Genomic DNA, 20,584 nt, shown 5'->3' on the forward strand with positions numbered 1-20,584 from the left:
TCTCCTTCCTTTATAAACGCCTGCTTCCTCTGCTTCCAACCTCATCCACCGTTAACCATTAAGCTATTTACCTTTCGGTTTAATCACAACAACCATGGCAGTCTTGAAAGTCCACGGTGCCGTTTTCTCCACAGCTTCAATGCGTGTTTTTGCATGCCTTTACGAGAAGGATCTTGATTTCCAGTTTGTTCCCATAGACATGAAAGCTGGTCAACACAAATCGGAAACATTCCTTTCCCTCAATGTAAGTATAATATCAAGTAAAAGCTTTTATGCCTGCTTGGCTAGTTGTTCAATACATCAAACAGCACTGAAATTATGCTAATTAGTCAGCCCCTTTCGTTGACTTGTTTTATGATAAAAGGAAAAGTCCTTTTATGTGGGTTAATTCATGTCTTGCCTACATCCATGTGAAATTTCTTCTTCAATCTAACGAAGTTTTGTGTGGTTGATGATGCCAGCCATTTGGTCAAGTCCCAGCCCTAGAAGTTGGAGACCAAAAGCTATTCGGTAAATATAATTAACAAATGCCTCTCTTACTAATGTTGTATGAATATGACTGGCGTTTACTCAATGTTTTCAAATTTTGTTCCGCAGAATCAAGGGCAATTACCCAATACATCGCTGAGGAGTATGCTGACAAGGGCACTCAGTTAACATGCCCAGGCAAGCCTTTGGCTCCGATTTTGGTATGGAAGGAGGTTGAAGCACAACAATTCGACCCTGTAGCATCAAAATTGAACTGGGAACTAGTATTTAAGCCAATGTTTGGCATGACTACGGATCCAGCTGTGGTTGAAGAGAATGAAGCTAAGCTGGGCAAGGTGTTAGACATCTACGAGGCTCGATTGGCTCAATCCAAGTACTTGGCCTGTGACTGCTTCACCTTAGCAGATATGCATCACCTCCCTAATTTACATTACTTGATGGGGACACCAGTCAAAAAGCTGTTCGATTCACGCCCGCATGTTAGTGCATGGGCTGCAAATATCTCATCTAGACCAGCTTGGTCTAAGGTCGTTGCCATGCAGAAGCAATAGATATTTGGGCATTTAGCCACTGCACACCACTTGACGGTCTCTTGTCTGTCATAATATAAAGGCAGTGTTTTCGGGAGTTTTTATTATGTTTTTAGTGTGTCTGAATATTGAAGCGTTTGTGTACTGCTTGAAGCTTGTATCGTACCAAACTACCAATTGTCTAAGATAACTATAGTTGTGATACACTTTGGGATGATTAGACTTTGTGGACTTATGAGAATAATTATAATAAAACAAAACAATATTTGCCATCGAATCTTGTATTTCCTGTAAACAGACGAATTACGCTGATATTTGTAGGTAAAACGAAGAGGAATATAACAAATTGCCTTCCCAAAGACATCTTACCGATTTTATTTCCAATTTGGTAAATAGAAGTGAATTAAAGCAGAGTTCTAGTTTGTGAACATTGTCAATTTACTTTGTGTGGACAACACAACAACTATTTACCAAAATCCTTGTTTTGACATTATTAGATATGTATCATCTGTGATGCAGCTCAGGATGCTAATTGATGGTAGAACATCGAAACAGGCTTGTATGATTCAAAATTATACATCATTGCTTCCATACTTGCCGCGACTCTTCTTGTATGGAAATGGAATTAATGCTTGATAACAGTTAATACGAATCATAAGCACTTGGGGGTCCTGTAATTACTAGAGAACTAGAGCCTAGGTCCTTCTCAGTCTCCTCTCTTTCATCGACTCCCAGAACTTTTAAACATCACTCCATCTTCCCATCTGTGCATAGCACACAGTCCGGAGTGGGGACAAGCAACATTAACCAAGGTCACTTCGTCAGCATTATACCCTTATTGTTCCATTTCATTAGAACCACCCAAACTGCCTCCTCTCCTGTCTGACCAAGAGCTAGCCCTTTAATATCCGCAGTTGGCGTAAGTTCAATCTTCTCTTTAATTCCTTAGAAAACTCTTGATCCTTCTTCAATCCTCCCACTTTATTTCATTGATTGATGGGAAGTATGGCTTTTCACCGAGTGTTGATCATTATGCGTGCATGATTGCCCATTTGCACGAGCTGGTTTTCTTGAAGACAATGATCTCACTTTATTTGGTAAGCTTTAATTTCTTCCTTCTCTCATGTAACTCATTCAATCATTTTATTTTTGAACGAAACCCTCATAAACTTAACTGTTATATATGCTAGAATCTAGTGCAATCACATCATACGTTGCTGAAAAATTCAAGGAAACCGGCGCTGATCTTTTGAGGCGCAAAGACCTGAAAGAAGCCAGGGCCGGCTTAAGGGTAGGCAGGTGAGTCAATTACTAGGGCCCTAAAAGAATGGGGGCCCAAATTTTTTATAATTTTTTTTGAATATTTTATAAAAATAAAAATGGTTTATAATTTCTTATTTAAGCTAAGGTCCCCCTAAGTCAAGGGGTCGGCTTAAGGGGTAGGCAGATGAGGCACCTGTCTAGGGCCCCAAAAAAATGGGAGCCCAAATTTTTTGTAATTTTTTTTAATATTTTACAAAAATGAAAATGGTTTATAATTTCTTATTTAAGCCAAGGCGGCCCCCCTCTCCCAAAAAAAAAAAAAAAAACCATAAAAGGCCAAATTTATTATAAACTTTTTACATATATTCCCATCCAAAGTTTAACAAAATAGCAAGTTTATACCTCTAGTTTTATATATTCTAGTTTATACCCCTAAATTAACACATTGAATCTCTTTTAACAATGGAAGACTAAAATAGTCATTTACATATCTCAAATAACTCACCCCCAATTCAATCCAAAAATTTGACATTCACATAAATCATCTCTAGTCCTCTTCTGCCACCAGTGGTTTGGAGTTGATTTCGGTCAATTTTGGTTCCGGTCGATTTTTTCACCAAAATCGACCGAAATCATCATTTTATCATTTCCCAACCTTGATAGCCCTCGATTTGACTAATTTATGATGAATTTCGCAACCTAACTCCACCACACGACAGCCATTTCCAACCTTTTTGGCATGTATCCGACATTGTTGGCCTTCCCCGACACCACCATCTTCCTCCCCTCAGCCCTCTCACCAAAACCTCTATCATACCTTATCCGTTTACTCTGCCAATCGCAGGCCATCGATACTTTTTAGGCCGTGACTTCTCAAGCCTTTACTTATCAATCTTGGCATTGGAAATCACCCATTTCACCACCCATCACTTCTCCAACATCTACTCTCCAAAACCCCCCACCAACCTAACCTTGTTAGCAGTGGCGGATCCAGCCACTTTTTGGCCCACCCTCAATTTTTTTTTTAATATTAATATGTAAATTTATATATTTTGGCCCACCCTAAAAAAAATATTATTTGACAAAAATAGTAATGTATAATAAATTTTTATTTTGGCCCACCCTAAAAGAAATTCCTGGATCTGCTACTGCAGTTGTTAGCCTGTCGATTACTGTTCACCTCTCCTAGTGATTTTTCATTTCAAAAGGCAAAAAAAAAAAAAAAAAAAAAGAAATAATTTTGTTAATATATACTTATATTATTAGAGGACCCCAAAGTAACTCCTAACTAGGGTCACAAATGTTCTAGAGACACCCCTGAAAGAAGTGGCATTGGTAAAGGTATGGCTCGAAGTTGAATCGCAACAATTCCACCCACCCATGTCTTCGATTGTGTACCAATTCTATGTGGCGCCGACATAAGGCAAAACACCAGATCAAGCCATCATTGATGCAAACTTAGTGAAGCTAGGGCAAGTGCTTGACGTGTACGAGACTAAGCTCAGTTGCACCAAGTATCTTGCAGGAGATTTCTATAGCTTGGCTGATTTGCACCATTTTTCTTACACTTATTATTTCACGAAGACTCCTTTTGCTTCACTTATAAATGAACGTCCCCATGTGAAGGCTTGGTGGGAGGATATTACTTGTAGGCCAGCTTTCAAAAAAGTGGCCGAGGTTATGAAGTTTGGCGGTGATTGATAATTGTAGGGCTTTTCGACTTCTATTCTAGTCTTTTTCAACAACTTTTAACGATTTGTTATGGTTTATTTGTTGTTAATTACCTTAATGTAGAGGAATAAACTAGAAATTTTGCGTTGCTTTGTTCTTGACTTCTTGTTTTTCTCTTCATCTATTTCATGACTATATACAAGTTCTTATTGGTCCTCCTAAGAAATTGCACGCAATGAAAATGTATTAGAGGATGCGCTTAAAAGCGACTGTTATTATTTTGCTAATAAATGAAAGACATAATATTGATCATTTATACATCAATTAATAATTTAATTTATTTGTTCTTTCTATTATTTATTTCAGGCTATACACTTGTTCAGATTAGAAAGCAATTAGGTAATATGACGATTACTGAACTTTTCCAAAGAGCGTCGTGGCTTAAGCTTAATTAACCTCTTACCCTGGGCTTGAATTCGGAGCTGTCCGCAGTCAACTATCCTAATCTAATTTCGGCATGTATCAACGAATATCGACGTCACTGCGTTACAGTTGCAGTCAGCTGATATTATTAAAATATTCTTAGAACACACCACCTCCCTTGTCTCTACACTCTACTGTCTTTACTCTTTACAGTTACATCTAATGGGTTTCATCCCACTGGACCATCAAACCATTTTACTACATCATCATGCCCATAAGATTCTTAAGCTGTCATTTGGGACTGTTTCATTGTCAGTCTTGATTATAATAAAGGATGAAATATCGTCCAAGTTAAAATTTGATATTTCAGATTTAACTCAAAATTTAACTTTTATCGTAATACATGTTAACCATTCATTTTGTTTTTTCGGTTTTTTTTTAGATAAAAAAAAAAGTAGGTTAAACATTTAAGCAGCCCCAATCTCTCTATATTGGCCGTTTGTTTGTTTACTTTCATTATAAACATCAACATTGCTCTAAACATAGCTACCAAAACCAAAAACAGGAAACTGTACTTTTAATCCTCAAATAATGTTACTCGAAGAAAATAATTGTCTAATACTTGGTCGTTTTCGTTCAAGACAATTACTGCAAAATTCATTCTTCAATGTTGTTTTCCTTCTCCACTTCTGTGGTACTGTTGCAACTATAACTTTTACTTCCACCACACCCCCTAAGATTAATTGGAAATAAAATAAATAACATTTTGACAAAATTTGGAAAGATGTTTTATTTGTAATTTCAGCAAAATAATTAATTTTACATCTATATTGTTCAAGTGTAGAAATTAAGAATGCTTGATAAATTTTGTTTCAAAAATGTATTTTAAATGTTCTAATTAAGAAAATATATACATTTTACCCCCTCATTTATATAAAAAACTTACCCACAAATATATATAATAAGATTAAGGTTGCAGTATGTTATTTTAGGCCTTCATAATGATAAATATTGTTGGTAACGTGCGGCATGATGAATCCCTAAAATGTGGTAATAAGGAAAGAAAAATAATATAAAAGAGTATAATATTAAAAAAAAGTTGATTTTCTTCTAATTTAAAACTAAAAGTATGTAATGTAATAAACAACTTCACATGGTGAGGCTAGGGGTGTTCAAAAGAACCGGTTGGAATCAGAACCGGCGGGTACCCTGAGTTTGGTTCCGGTTCCTACCCAGAACCAGTCGTCAATGGGTAGGTTCCGTTCCAAATTTTTGGAACCGTTACTGTGCGGTTCCGGTTCCGGTTCCGGTTCCTATAGTTAGGAACCAGAACCGGAACCAGGAACCAGGAACCGAGACTAATATAAAATAAAATTAAAGATTAGGGGAATTAATATAAACTTTTGTAGAAAAAGTAATGTGAATACATTTATATTTATATTTCATAACATTTAAAGTAAGTTGTTTTGACTTTTGAGAATCTACCTTTACAAAGTAATGGAGTTTGTAATTTTGAATTTATAATTTGTAATTTTATTTTTGTTAACAAGTGCCAGGTAGGGGGGTATTTGTAAGTTTTTAAAGGTTTTTTTGCTTTTTTAAAGGTTTTTTTGCTATTTTAAAAACTTTTGGGGGGTCATGAAATTTTACAGGGTACCCAGAACCGGAACCGGAACCGTTGTTACAGGTTCTGGTTCTGGGTACCTAGGAACCGGAACCGTCGGTTCCGGTTCTGGTTTCAAATTTCAAGGAACCGTCGATTTCGGTTCCTTCAAAAAGTGTAGAGTACCCGAAACCGAACACCCCTAGGTGAGGCTATCTAAACGAATTAAAAAAGAAAAAGGAAAGACAAAGAAGAATAATATCCAGCTTTAACTTTTCCTATCTTAAAACAAATATTAATATAGTTATTTTATTGAGTGCCCCACTCAGTCTTTTTCTCAGCTTCAATAATTATTAAAATTATTATATTTTATTCAAAGATTAACCTTTTCACTCCACTATGTTAGCTTCCTCCTTTGTTGATAGAGCGACAGAATGAGGGAATAATGTTTTCAAAGCTGCCAAGGAGAACCATTTGCTGCAAGAAGAGGGTGATGGGAGCGCTGTTCGGATAAGGCTTGAGCCAAGGTGGGGCAGAGTAGTATGGATTAAGCTGAAAGCATCACTCCCCGTCTCCAACATGATCGAAAATGGACCCCGTGAGGCACAAAAGAATGGTCAAACAAGATCAGCCATGTGCAGGTAAATTTAGTTTAAGAAAATATTAATAAATTAAAGAAAGCAAACAATACTAACAAATTAAACTCATAAACCTTCTCCGAGGCTAGAGGTGAGCACAGGTAGCGGGTAGAACTGGAACCTAGGGGTAGAACCGAAACCAGAACCAAAACTTATCCTGAATCGGCACTGTACGGGTAGGTTCTGGTTCCAATTTTTAATATTAGTACAAACTTAATTAAATGATTAAAAATTTAATTAATTATAATATTACATTAAAGATTTATAATATAATTATTTAATTCACTATAACATTACATTATAGTATGATTACATAATTAATTATAACATTACGTAATTAAATAATTACTTAATTAATTATGAAATTATATTATAAATATTAGTAATTACTAATTTATTATATAAACATTAGCATAATACTTAATTAAATTATTAGAAATTTAATTAATTATAACATTACATTATAAATTTATAGTACAATTACGTAATTAATTGTGACATTACATTATAATTAAATAATTATTTAATTAATTATAATATTATATTATAAACAAATTAATTATAATATTATATTAAAGATTTATAGTATGATTACTTAATTTATTGTAGTATATCAATATTTCATTATAGTATGATTATATAATTAATTATAACATTACATAATTAGATGATTATTTAATTGATTAAGACATTATATTATAAATATTAATTATAACATTATATTATAAACAAATGATTACTTAATTAAATGATTATTTAATTAATTAAATATTACATTGTAGTTAAATAATTGCTTAATTAAATTATAACATTATTACATTACATTATATTATGATCACTTAATTAATTACAACATTACATAGTTAAATGATTATTTAATTAGTTATAAATTTATAACATTACATTATAAATATTAGTAATTTACTACATTATTACATTACTTAATTAAATGATTAAAAATTTAATTAATTATAATATTACATTAAAGATCAATAGTCTGATTACTTAATTCACTATAACATTATATTATAATATGGTTATATAATTAATTATAACATTACATAATTAAATAATTACTTAATTGATTATGAGTTATGACCTTATATTATAAACATTAGTAATTACTAATTTACTACATAAACATTAGCACAATACTTAATTAAATGATTAGAAATTTAATTAATTATAACATTACAGTATAAATTTATAGTACGATTACTTAATTAGTTAATTAATTGTAACATTACATCATAATTAAATGATCACTTAATTAATTATAATATTCTATTATAAATAAATAAATTATAATATTATATTAAAGATTTATAGTATGATTACTTAACTCATTATAGTATGATTACATAATTAATTATAACATTACATAATCAGATGATTATTTAATTGATTATGACATTATATTATAAACATTAATTGTAACATTACATTATAGACAAATGATTACTTTATTAAATAATTTAAAATTTAATTAATTAAGCATTACATTATAGTTAAATAATTACTCAATTAAATTATAACATTATTATATTACATTACATTATGATCATTTAATTAATTATATCATTACATAGTTAAATGATTACATAATTAGTTATGAATTTATAACATTACATTATAAACATTAGTAATTTACTATATTATTATATTACTTAATTAAATGATTAAAAATTTAATTAATTATAACATTACCTTATATATTTATAGTATGATTACTTAATCAATTATAATATTCCCTTATAAAAATTAGTATATTAATTAAATAATTAGAAATTTAATTAATTATAATATTAAATTATAGATTTATAGTATGATTACTTAATTCATTATAACATTACATTATAGTATGATCACATAGTTAATTATAACATTATATAATTAAATGATTACTTAATTAATTATGACATTATATTATAAACATTAGTAATTTACTAATTTACACAATACTTAATTACATGATTAGAATTTTATTAATTTTAACATTATATTATAAATTTACAGTATGATTACTTAATTAATTATAACATTCTATCATAAACAATATTACAATACTTAATTAAATTATTAACAATTTAATTAATTATAATATTACATTATAATAATAGTATTTTACTTAATTAATTATAACATTCAATTTACACTGTAATATATCACTTAATTAATATACATTAAATAATTAAATGATTATTTAATTAATTATGACTATATTATAACATTAAACATAAGTATTAATTAAATTATTATAATTTAATTAATATAACATTACATTATTTTAAATAACTACTAATAATATAAGTATTTATAACATTACATTATAGTATGATCACTTAATTAATTATAACATTACATTATAATTATAATTACTTAATTAATTACAATATACTATATTACATTATAAACATTATTAATTTATAATATTAAATTTACAGGTTTATGTTTACATTGGGCACAAATGAATGAGTAATCAAAATTTGTTAGGGGTGTATTTGTAAACTTTTAAGGTATTTTTGTTATTTTTTAAACTAATAGGGGGGTAATTGATTTTTTATAGGGTACCTGGGAAAGGAACCGGAACCTGCATTTTAGGTTCCGGTTCCTTGAATTGAAGAACCTGCACTGTGCAGTTTCAGTTCCGGTTCTTTTTTTTGAGAACCTGCACTGTGCGGTTCCAGTTCCGGTTCTTTTTTTTTGGGAACCTGCACTGTGCGGTTCCGGTTCCCCCGAAAAATGCAGGGTCCCTGGAACCGTTCACCCCTATCCGAGGCAATTATTGAATAGAATATTACAACAAAAATCATGTGGAGTGTGTGGAGTCACCACGCTTGCAGCGCCTGACGATGATTCCTCAGAATTCTTTGTCTTTAGCAGTAGACAATTAGTCCGTTCATGTCCTTCCTGTTTATAAGACCAGCAAACTATTGCTTTCTTCTGAGTCTTTTCCTTCTTAGGAGCAACTAGAATAACCTCTGTTACAAAAGTATTTTCCTTCATAAAAGTTTCCCCTTTCAATTGTTGAAATTTCGGGTTCCTTCATTCCGAAGTATCAGAATCATAGTCACGATTCTTTCCTTCAACCTGCTTTACAGTAGTAACTTGCTTAGAAGAAGAAGCCACCTGCTTATCCGCAGTTTTTTCCTTTTTGGAAGTAACCTTTGAAGTCGAAGTAATCCTCAAAGGGCAATTCCTTCTCAAGTGTCCTCGTTGCTTACACTTGGAGCATGATAAGTGACTTCCAGTTTCCTTCTTGTCCGCCATTATCCTGCAAATCTTCAAAAAAATGTCTGGACAAAAAGTCAGCAACAAAGTTAGATTTACCAGAAATATATTCAAACTTGATTTTATAATCTGCAAACCAAATTTGCCATCTGATTAATCTAGATTTGTCATCCTTTAAAGACAATTTTATAAAAGTTTTTAATTATTTAGAGTCTGTCCTTAAAGTAAATTCCTGACTGATCACGAACAATCGAAATCGGTCAATACATTCTTTCGCTGCTAAAACTTCCTTCTCATGAACAGGATAATTTACTTCAGTAGGAGAGAATTTTCCTGACGCATATCGAACAATCCGTTCAATATTATCAGTACCCTTAGCCTTAAGCACACCTCCCCAATACAAGTGAGATGCATCACTTTCTATTATGAGTTTATCCTCATCTTTTGGGAGTTTTAAATGTTTTAATTGCTTTGTCAAGACTTTGGTCCGCTTAACACAATTAGTGTCTTCAAGTGTCCAAGTCCAAGCATTTTGTCACTAACCTTAAGCGTCAAGCCATTGATTACATTAGCGAGATTAGGAACATACTCGCGTATGTAATTGGCTTATCCAAGAAATTGCTGTAACATGTGCTTATCCTCCATCATATCTGGAAAGTCTAGCAACTTCTTTGAGATATGTTCTTGGAGTTAAATACCTCCTTCACCTATCTCTACACCTAAGAACTTCACCTTGTTCTTAAACCATTCTATCTTTCTTTCAGATAGAATCATTTCATTATCAAGGAACCGTTTGCTCACCAGTCTAAGATGATTTACATGTTCTTCCTTGGTCTTACTAAAAACCAAAACATCATCAACATAGACTATACAAAAGTTGGATAAGTCTCCAAAAACTTGATCCATTTTCCTCTGGAATATTGATGATTCTTGCTTAAGTCCAAAAGGCAAAACCATCCATTCAAACAATCCTTTCGGACAGGTGAAAGCCGTCAAAGGAATGCTTGACTCCGCCATCCTGATCTGCCAAAATCTTGACTTTAGATCAAGTTTGGAGAAGATTTTTCCAAATCTTGCTTTATTCAAACAAGCCGATTTGTTTGGTATCTTATAGGCATCGTCAATGATTTTCTCATTTAATTGCCTATAATCGATAACCATCCGCGCTTTACCTCTTTCCCGCTCAGTTCTATTCATAACCATGAATGCTGGCGAAGAGTGTGGATTTTTACTGGCGCGTATCAATTGCTTTTCAAGCAATTCCGGTATTTGCTTACTAAATTCCTCCTCTGCATCAGGAGTATAAGGATAGGATTTGGTTACTATCTTATCATCTTTCCTTTTTAATTCAAGCGAAGCATATATACCGTTCATTTCCCATAACTTTAATGGTTGATCATCAAAGCATGGAGAAAGTTCCTCTTTAAAGGATTTTACAAGTTCTTCAATCCTTAAAGAGTTCTCTTGGCTTTTGTTTTCAATCTTCAAGATTTTTTCCTTATGTATGAATTTATCCATGCTCTCGGGACATGCATTAGAGGGGTCAACCTCCTGCGATATATCCCGTGCAATCCGGTTTATATGATGACTAGGATACAATCTTTGAAAGAAAACATTACAAGCCTCATCCACTTCTTCTGCTTCAGAAGTTTGCAACCACCATTTTTCCTTTTCCAGAATTTGGAAAACAATGTGATCTGCTTCTTACCTTAGTTTCACTGGTCTAAAACCATTCCTAACTTTTGAAACTTCAAGCTTAACAAGAATATGGATTTTGTGTCCTCCAAGGATAATGTGGTCGTTATCTTGAGTAAATGGCCTAACCTCTGCTTGCCCTCGCAGAAAGCTAATTCCGAGAATAAAATCTACCTCTAAGTATTCTACTATTAGAACTTCCCTTAGAGTGAATTTTTTCTCATTTAACAGTACAACCACATTTTCTACCACATCTGTGATCATACTTTGACCTCTATCTGCAACCGTATTTAGGTTTGGTTTTTCCAATGGTTTCCACAACTCCTGTGGAAAACATTGCTTCCTTGCAATATATTTGGTTGCTCCTATGTCTACAAGAATATCTAGAGTATATTCCTCATATTCTGGAAAACACAGTTTAACACGTATGCATGTGTCAATAGTCCCCTGAACTATTGCATGACAATGAATTTCATGACTCATCATCATTTTCGTGCTTGGAGTCTCGTCTTCATATACTGGAATTTGCACAAATTTATACCCAACTATTTTCCTGCTACCACTACTTCCAGTATCACTAGCAGTGCCATCTGTTTTCAGTATATTTTTCCTTGATATGATAGTTTGAACCTCTTTATTCCGCTCTAGATCCACCGAGTTTCTAGGCGTAGGAAGAGTAACCTCAACCTCATTATCAAGTTCCTAAATTTGAATTCCCTGATTTGGGTTTAATTCCACCACGCTGGGCTGCGAGGAATATTCTAAAACCCATCGTTTCGACCATGTAAGAGCCTTAGCATTGACTACCGTAGGGGGAATTGGAAGTACAGAATCCTGTCTCGGGCCATGAACCTTAGTATTGGCATTGGAGTTCAGTCGTATAGGATTAACAGAGTTTATCAACTGATAAATCAACCTATACTGAAGTATGAATTCGAAGAACCATAATCCGTTTAAGATTTGGATCCGTAAGACTAACCATATATCCTGGTTTAATAGTCCCGTAGGCATCCCCCAAAGCTAAATTAGCGTAAAAATCGCCAACTAAAGCTTTGCTAAATGTAAGCCATCATCTATCCAGTAAAGCAACCTGAACAGGTACATTCATTCCTCCTCGGAATAGTCCTTGTACATGGATTTGTACAGCACCAATTTGTACATAATTATACTTTCCATTTGCCCGTTTGGCAAGACTTCGAACCTTTTGTAGCCACTCATCGTCCGAGAGTATTAATTCACCTTCTCGAGACTGAGACAAACCTACACGAATAGGTTTTTCGTGTACATCTTCCAAGCCTTCAGCTTTGAATAACCACGTAGAGCGTTTTGTAAAAACTTCTCTAGGTGTTAACCTCGGAATTACCCAATGATCCAGGTTACCCGAGTGATCCTCGTAACTAGATGATGAACTAATTACCGAGTTAAGGTTTTCATCTTCATTTCTAATTGGGATAAGATCATCCTCATCACCAATACTGCTATTCTTAGGATATTCATTAAGACTACTAGTCTGTTGCATGAATATACCTATGCGTTGAAGATTGTTCCTTAAAAGTCATATCTTTTGAGTCACTCTCTGAAGAATCTGAATTATCAGAGTAATCAGAAATTAATTCATAAACTTCATCATCCAAATCAATTTCGTATCCCCAAACTGGCTCAAATTCAGAAGTTTTGCTTTCTGCGTTGATTTCTAAAAATCTTACCGCTGCCTTCTTCTTGCCTTTATGAGGGCATTTATCCGCAAAATGATTTTTGTCACCACAAATCCAGCAACAATTACAATCTTTTGCGTTTTTGCCAAATAGGCAGGTAGCACAAAACTTATGCGTTCCGCGTTCCTTAGCGTTAAGTCTACCTTTCCCTGTTCGCCTAATAAACCTTCCATGATCCGGAAGATTATGTTTATTAGTAACAGGTCGTTTTACCATATTGCAAAAACGTTTCAGCCTAAAATTCCTTTTACCGAACGATCCTTTTCGTTTCATATGGGTTTTCCACCCTTGATATTTAGTCGAACTCCTCGACTCACAGCCATATTGTCTTGGCACTCCATCAAAGTTTTGACAATAAGATTCGTCGAACTGAAGCCTTTTAGTGTCCTTATTTAGCTTAGCGTTCAAACATCTTGTCCTCACGAGTTGTCTAACAGCTTCTATTCTTCCTCCCAAAGAATCAACAACCTGATTCTTTTCAAGTAGGAGCTTAAACGCCTCGTTTGCTGCCTTATCCCATCCTTGGGGAAGCTTAGCAAAGAAATTATTCTTCATGACTTCCTGTGTACCACTAGGCAACTGATAAAAATAACGTCTATACTCACAGACGAAATTTCAAACAGACACATGTCACAAAGCCTAAGCTTTGTCAAAGCTTCTAAGGCAACTACCTCCACGAGATTCCTACTAGTAATTGTTATCCTAGTAAATTCTCCACAGAGCATATCCTTGAAGAGTGCAAAGATAGCCTCTCTATTCTTCAAGTCCCTTACAGCATCTAATAGACCCGAACCGGCTTCTAGACTCCTCCAAAAGCTCCCTGCAATGTAGATCTTAAAACCTGTAAGTATCACTGAGTCCAAAGTTCTTATGTTGTATATGAACCCAGTTAATAGTTTCCCATACTTCGATTGCATCCGTTACATTCGTAACACAATCAATGTTTAGGAAACTTCCGCTAGACGGTATCTCCACCATTCTAGGTATTCCCCTAGGTATAAATTCTGACCTTATCTTTGTGGGATAAGTTTGTTTATATTCGGGTTTGGAGATTTCCTTAAGAAATCCTTCGAAAGAATTTAAAGGATTACGAATTCCTTCAAGAGGATCATCTTTAAACTCAGATTCCCTGAGTCTCGAGATTAGCTCATCAAGCTCCGCCTTTTTAGGACGTGGAGTAATTTTTAATCCTCCAGTTTCTTCTCCTTTCCTTTGTTTCTTCATTTCTTCCTCATAATACCTCCTGATTCGTTCAACATCTGAGGGAGAAATTTCTGGAATATCAACCTTCCGTTTTCCATCCGTTTCAGAAACAAAGTCTTCTTCCTTGACACCTTTCATAAAGAGTTTTTCTGCCTTTTCCCAATCACCTTGGGTTTCCTTGGCCACGAACTGGGCATATCCTGGAGGCAATCCGAGATATTTTTCCTGCAAACTAACCGCGAACTAATCCAAAACATCCTGACCACCCATGGTCAATCTGAATCAGGTCTCAACTCAGTCGCAAAGTCCGACTCTTTATATGGTGTAAGATCTGGATCCGGCTGGGATTCGCCGTACTCGTAAGGAATTACCGCCTCAGCTTTTTCTAACCACTTATTTCGAAGTTCTAGCTCAAAGACTTCAATGGTGGAAATCTGGCAAATAAAACACAAGATCTTTGTGCACCCTGGGCTAAAAGCCTTTTGAATAACATCCAAAAGTCGCTTTACACCTAGCCAAGCCAGATACTCTTCTCAAATATCTGGGTTGCCGTTACAGAGGTCTAACACAACCTGTTTAACCTCTTGTTCGGTATATCCTTCAATAGGCTACACTTGTTCGATGTCGCTTAACACCAGAGACATCTCCTATCTTATCGGCTTAGTAAAATAGTTAAAACACGTTTCAGCATTTTAACCTTTTGAAGTACAGAATTAACCTTTTCAATCTGGTTCCCGATCTGGGTTAATTCTTCGTTTAGAGCAAATATACGATGCACCGTATAATTCACTCTCCTGTCTAAGTTTTCAAGCTTTTGGGTCAAAAGCTCTAACTTATCTACAACAGTATTTAACAAACAGATCCCCGGTTTTACCTCAAGTCCATGATCCAAATGAAAACAAGTCTTATTTATACAAACTTCATCATTCGAACCATTACTTATGAATTATGCTACAAAATTAATGTGCTTCTTGTTTTCATGACTTTTTTTTTTTCCGCAAAGAAACAAAAATATCAGACCAAAAATAATTTGAAAAAAAGTAAAAACTTGGTTTTTCATGGTTATATATTTCCATTGGTTGAAATCATCCTTCATTTCAAGATACTTTTAATCTTAAAAATAAAATCCAAATATGTAAAAGAGATTAGGGTTTAATTTTTAATATTTGGGGTGTATTAAAAGATTAATTATCCTTTTCAGTAATTGCAAGTTTAAAAAATATAGAATTTTTTAAAAAAACTATTAGAAAGAGGTTGAGTAAGACTTAAATAACACCACTCTCTCAAGTCTCATGTACCCACCGGCCACCATGTTTATTTATGCCTAAGTGACCCCTAGATAATGCTTAAATTGTATATAGATGATTGACTCAACCATACAAGTCTTGTTTTATAATAATTTTAAAACATATCTGATGTACGTTGTAATTAAATAATGTATGAATTCAATTTTAGATATATTTATGTAAACTATGCTCGTACCACGTTTTCAATATATATATATAAATGACCCCAACCCCAACCCCAACGAATCCACGACCCAAAGCTACGCTTTCCATTGAACATGACTTTATTCATTCACTTCAAACTGACATGACTCCGAATCTCCGATGTTCTTTGAATTCTCAAGTTAATATAAGGGAGTTTAATGTAAATTGTTAAAAAAAAAAAAGTTTATACAGTTTTACCAGTCAACATAGGCGAGCTTGACTTTTGTGGATTACCAAAGATTTTACGTGTCATTCTCATGTCGCTCTCACGAGTCACCGACGTAGGTTACATTGACACAGATGGATAGATGGAGTGATCCTTAAAAGCTCCAACCTAAGGATTGGCCTAATGATATTTTCTCACCCGTCAAGTTTCGTAACAACATTTTTGCACCCTCTATTACAATATTTTAACTGCATAAGGATAGAATAGTCATCTCAAAAAAAATCAAAGGATAACTTTGTTATTTTATCCTCTTCTTAAGTAAAACTAAAAGCCAATTTGGTCAATGGAGACTCCGTTTGCAAGCCTAAATCTAAAGGTGGCTTTGGATTACGCAAAAAATGTAAAATCTTAATGATGCTTGTCTGCTAAATAAAGTTGAGTGGGTGAGCTCAATCGTGATTTACACTTTAGGCTCAATGGATGAAGCATCGCTACTTTAGAAGGTCTCCTTTATGATATCCTCACCTCTCTTAAAAGCATAATACTACACCTACAATATTTTTATACAACATTATATAACAAAAGATGATTAGGTGAAAGTTTATTTTTAATTTAAAATCAATCCATTATATTTTGTCATATAATGTTGTATGTGTAGTATTACTCCTCTTAAAATGGATCTTGTCAATGGAGGAAGATGAGGCAGCTGGCTCCTTACATACAGTTAGGTTCTAAATGGTTAGGTTAATTGGTGATGGAAAATCAATGCGTTTTATGGTTTGATGTCTTGCTAGGTTCAAATTCTCTCTTCCCTCTTTCTTTTCTTCTCTTGCCTCTCTCTTCTTCTTTTACCGTCAACTACGGCTTACTTTTCTCTCTTTTAATAGAGAGACGGAAGGAGGAATCATTGTCAACCACCATTCATTTGACCCCATTTGCTTTTGCTTTAGCAATTGGGTCCAGTTGCCTCTGGTGAGACACTCAACAAATTAAGAAGAAAATTATATAAAATTTTGATGTGGATCAATGATTTGGACATCATCAATGGAGAAACAACTGCAAAACTTAAGAGTAATTGCTGCAATTATTCAAACAAGAAGCTGATTGTGATGGTAAAGAGAGAGAGTTTAATCTGTTTACTCATCAAAGCAAATTGAGTTGATGATTCTAACAATCAACGAAATAGAAATTATACTATCTCCATTGTTGGAATTTAAGAGTAATTACTGGAATCATTGTCGGCATTTGCAGACAAGGGAAACGAGTTGCAAGGTTGGGTTTTGAGGGAGTGGATAGTGAGAAAGAGAGGGGATAAGTGGAGTTGGAGGAGGAAGAGAGAGGGTTGGTCAGAGGCAACGAAGGCAATGTCGGAGGGAGCAAAGAGAGTGCCGACAGGGGCACTAGACTGGTCACTATCGACGGTTCTAAGAATCGCCAACACCAGTTGGTCAGCAACTTGCCGACCGGTTTCTGCTTTTTCTATTTTCAAAATTTTTATTTATTTATATAATTTTTAAAATATTTTAATATTTAAAAGATAAGAAAAAATAAAAGTAAACTGAATTTATGATTCTATCCTACTGCAGTTAAAATTAACAGATAAATTGTAATGGAGGGTGAAAATATCATTATGAAACTTGGTGGGTGGGAAAGGGTCATTAGGTCAAACCTTAGGTGGGAAAAGTGGCTTACTCATGCTACTAACGCTGGTGAACAAAACAAAGATGAAATGACCCCATTCGTGGAAAAAATCTTCGTTTACTCATGCTACTGATGCTAGTGAACAAAACAAAGAGGAAATGGCAATACTAGGTATAGAGCTATGAATCATTTAATCTAAATGAAGATTTTTTCTATGAATGGGGTAGGCATCTATCGTCGTTTTCCCCCACGACAAACATATTTAATATTTGTATAACGTAGAAGAGTACTCTAGAATTTTAAAGCATCACGTCTCCTTCCTTTATAAACGCCTGCTTCCTCTGCTTTCAGCCCCATCCATCGTTAACCATTTACCTGTCGGTTAACCACAACAACCATGGCAGTCTTGAAGGTCCACGGTGCCGTTTTCTCCACAGCTTCAATGCGTGTTTTTGCATGCCTTTACGAGAAGGATCTTGATTTCCAGTTTGTTCCCATAGACATGAAAGCTGGTCAACACAAATCGGAAACATTCCTTTCCCTCAATGTAAGTATAATATCAAGTAAAAGCTTTTATGCCTGCTTGGCTAGTTGTTCAATACATCAAACAGCACTGAAATTATGCTAAATTAGTCAGCCCATTATTTTGCTTGTTTTATGATAAAAGAAAAAGTCCTTTATGTGGGTTGATTCATGTCTGCCTACATCCAGTGAAATTTCTTCTTCATCTAACGAGTTTTGTGTGGTTGATGATGCCAGCCATTTGGTCAAGTCCCAGCCCTAGAAGTTGGAGCACCAAAGCTATTCGGTAAATTAATTAACAAATGCCTCTCTTACTATGTTGTATGAATATGACTGGCGTTTACTCAAGTTTTCAAATTTTGTTCCGCAGACTCAGGGCAATTACCCAATACATCGCTGAGGAGTATGCTGACAAGGGCACTCAATTAACATGCCCAGCAGCCTTTGGCTCCGCTTTTGTATGGAAGGAGGTTGAAGCACACCATTCGACCCTGTAGCATCAAAATTGAACTGGAACTAGTATTTAAGCCAATGTTTGGCATGACTACGGATCCAGCTGTGGTTGAAGAGATGAAGCTAAGCTGGGCAAGGTGTTACATCTACGAGGCTCGATTGGCTCAATCCAAGTACTTGGCCTGTGACTGCTTCACCTAGCAGATATGCATCACCTCCCTAATTTACATTACTTGATGGGACACCAGTCAAAAAGCTGTTCGATTCACGCCCGCATTTGTGTGCATGGCTGCATATCTCATCTAGACCAGCTTGGTCTAAGGTCGTTGCCATGCAGAAGCAATAGATATTTGGCATTTAGCCACTGCACACCACTTGACGGTCTCTTGTCTGTCATAATAAAGGCAGTGTTTTCGGGAGTTTTTTTTTTGTTTTTGGTGTGTGTCTTGTGAATATTGAAGCGTTTGTGTACTGCTTGAAGCTTGTATTGTACCAATTGTCTAAGACAACTATAGTTGTCGTACACTTTGGTTAATCAAACTTGTGGGACTAAGTGACTTGTGAGAATAATTATATAAAACAAAACAATATATGCCATCCGAATCTTGTATTTCCTGTAAACAGATGAATTACACTGATCTTGTAGGTAAAACGAGAGGAATATAACAATTGCCTTCCCGAAGACGATCTTACCGATTTTTATTTCCCATTTGGTAAATAGAAGTGAATTAAAGCAGAGTTCTAGTTTGTAAACACTGTCAACTTACTTCGTGTTGACAACACTACTATTTACCAAACTTGTTTTGACACTATTAATGCATCATCTGTGATGCGCTGAGGATGCAATTGAACAATCGAAACGGCTTGTATGATTCAAAATTAATACATCATTGCTTCCATACTTGCCGCGACTCTTCTTGTAAATGAACTAAAAATCTCTTGTCCAATATCTACCAATCCGGAATGGGGACAAGCACACCACCAAGGTCACTTCACAGCATTATACCCTTATTGCTCCATTTCATTAGAACCACCCAAACTGCTTCCTCGCTCTCTACCAAGAGCTAGCCCTTTAATATCCGCATTCGCGTAAGTTCAATCTTCTCTTTCATCCTTGGAAAGTCTTAATCCTTCTTCAATCCTCCCACATCTTCCATAAATATCAACCAACGCGGTACCACAATTACATCCAAATCCCATCCTCTCCTCTTTTTAAATCATGTCCAAATTCCCATTTCAATGGCACAGAAACTTGCACACGCATCCAGGCAATCACATGGGCTCCAGACCTGCGTCTGCGTATTGCATTTGTTCAGAAGTAATCAATGCATCATCATACTTTTGAACACTTCTATTGACTATAGGCTTATCAACACAATTCACGACCACAAATCTCTTTTAGTCATTCCTTCAAACACTTTTCGACACAGGTCCATCACCACATGATGCGCAGATATTCAGTAACGAAATTTGGACAAAATATCATTTACACAACTCATTTTACACGAGTATGCATAAGTCTGCCCTTTTCACAAGTTTGTTTCTTCTCCACTTTCATGGCACTGCTGCTACTACTTTTACTTCTACTATGCACCAAATATTACCCAAACATCGCCTTGGAGTATGGTGACAAGGGCACCCAGTTACATGCCCAGCATTTCATATGGACGGAGGCGGAAGCACACCAGTTCGAGCCTGTGGCATCAAAACTGAACTGGTAACTAGTATTTAAGCCAATGCTTGGCATGACTATTGATCCAGCTGTGGTTGAAGAGAATGAAGCTAAGCTGGCGAGGGTGTTAGATATCCACGAGGCTCGATTGGCCCAGTCCAAGTATTTGGCTTGTGATT

General features: G+C 34.8%; 1 protein-coding gene and 2 pseudogenes across 1 annotated transcript; all 3 read left to right on the forward strand.

Moving 5' to 3' along the window:
* LOC116116831 (glutathione S-transferase-like) lies at positions 1-1,239 on the forward strand. Its single transcript, XM_031402881.1, has 3 exons — positions 1-244; positions 462-510; positions 598-1,239. Exons 1-3 carry the CDS (start codon positions 95-97, stop codon positions 1,038-1,040), a joined length of 642 nt encoding a protein of 213 aa, XP_031258741.1. The 5' UTR covers positions 1-94; the 3' UTR covers positions 1,041-1,239.
* Positions 1,240-1,532: 293 nt separating this feature from the next.
* Positions 1,533-4,244, forward strand: LOC116116447 (annotated as a pseudogene).
* A 13,806-nt stretch (positions 4,245-18,050) lies between these two features.
* Positions 18,051-19,213, forward strand: LOC116117121 (annotated as a pseudogene).
* The last annotated feature ends 1,371 nt before the right edge of the window (positions 19,214-20,584 follow it).

This window comes from Pistacia vera, unplaced genomic scaffold, assembly GCF_008641045.1.
Source record: "Pistacia vera cultivar Batoury unplaced genomic scaffold, PisVer_v2 Contig123, whole genome shotgun sequence".
Taxonomy (NCBI): Eukaryota; Viridiplantae; Streptophyta; class Magnoliopsida; order Sapindales; family Anacardiaceae; genus Pistacia; species Pistacia vera.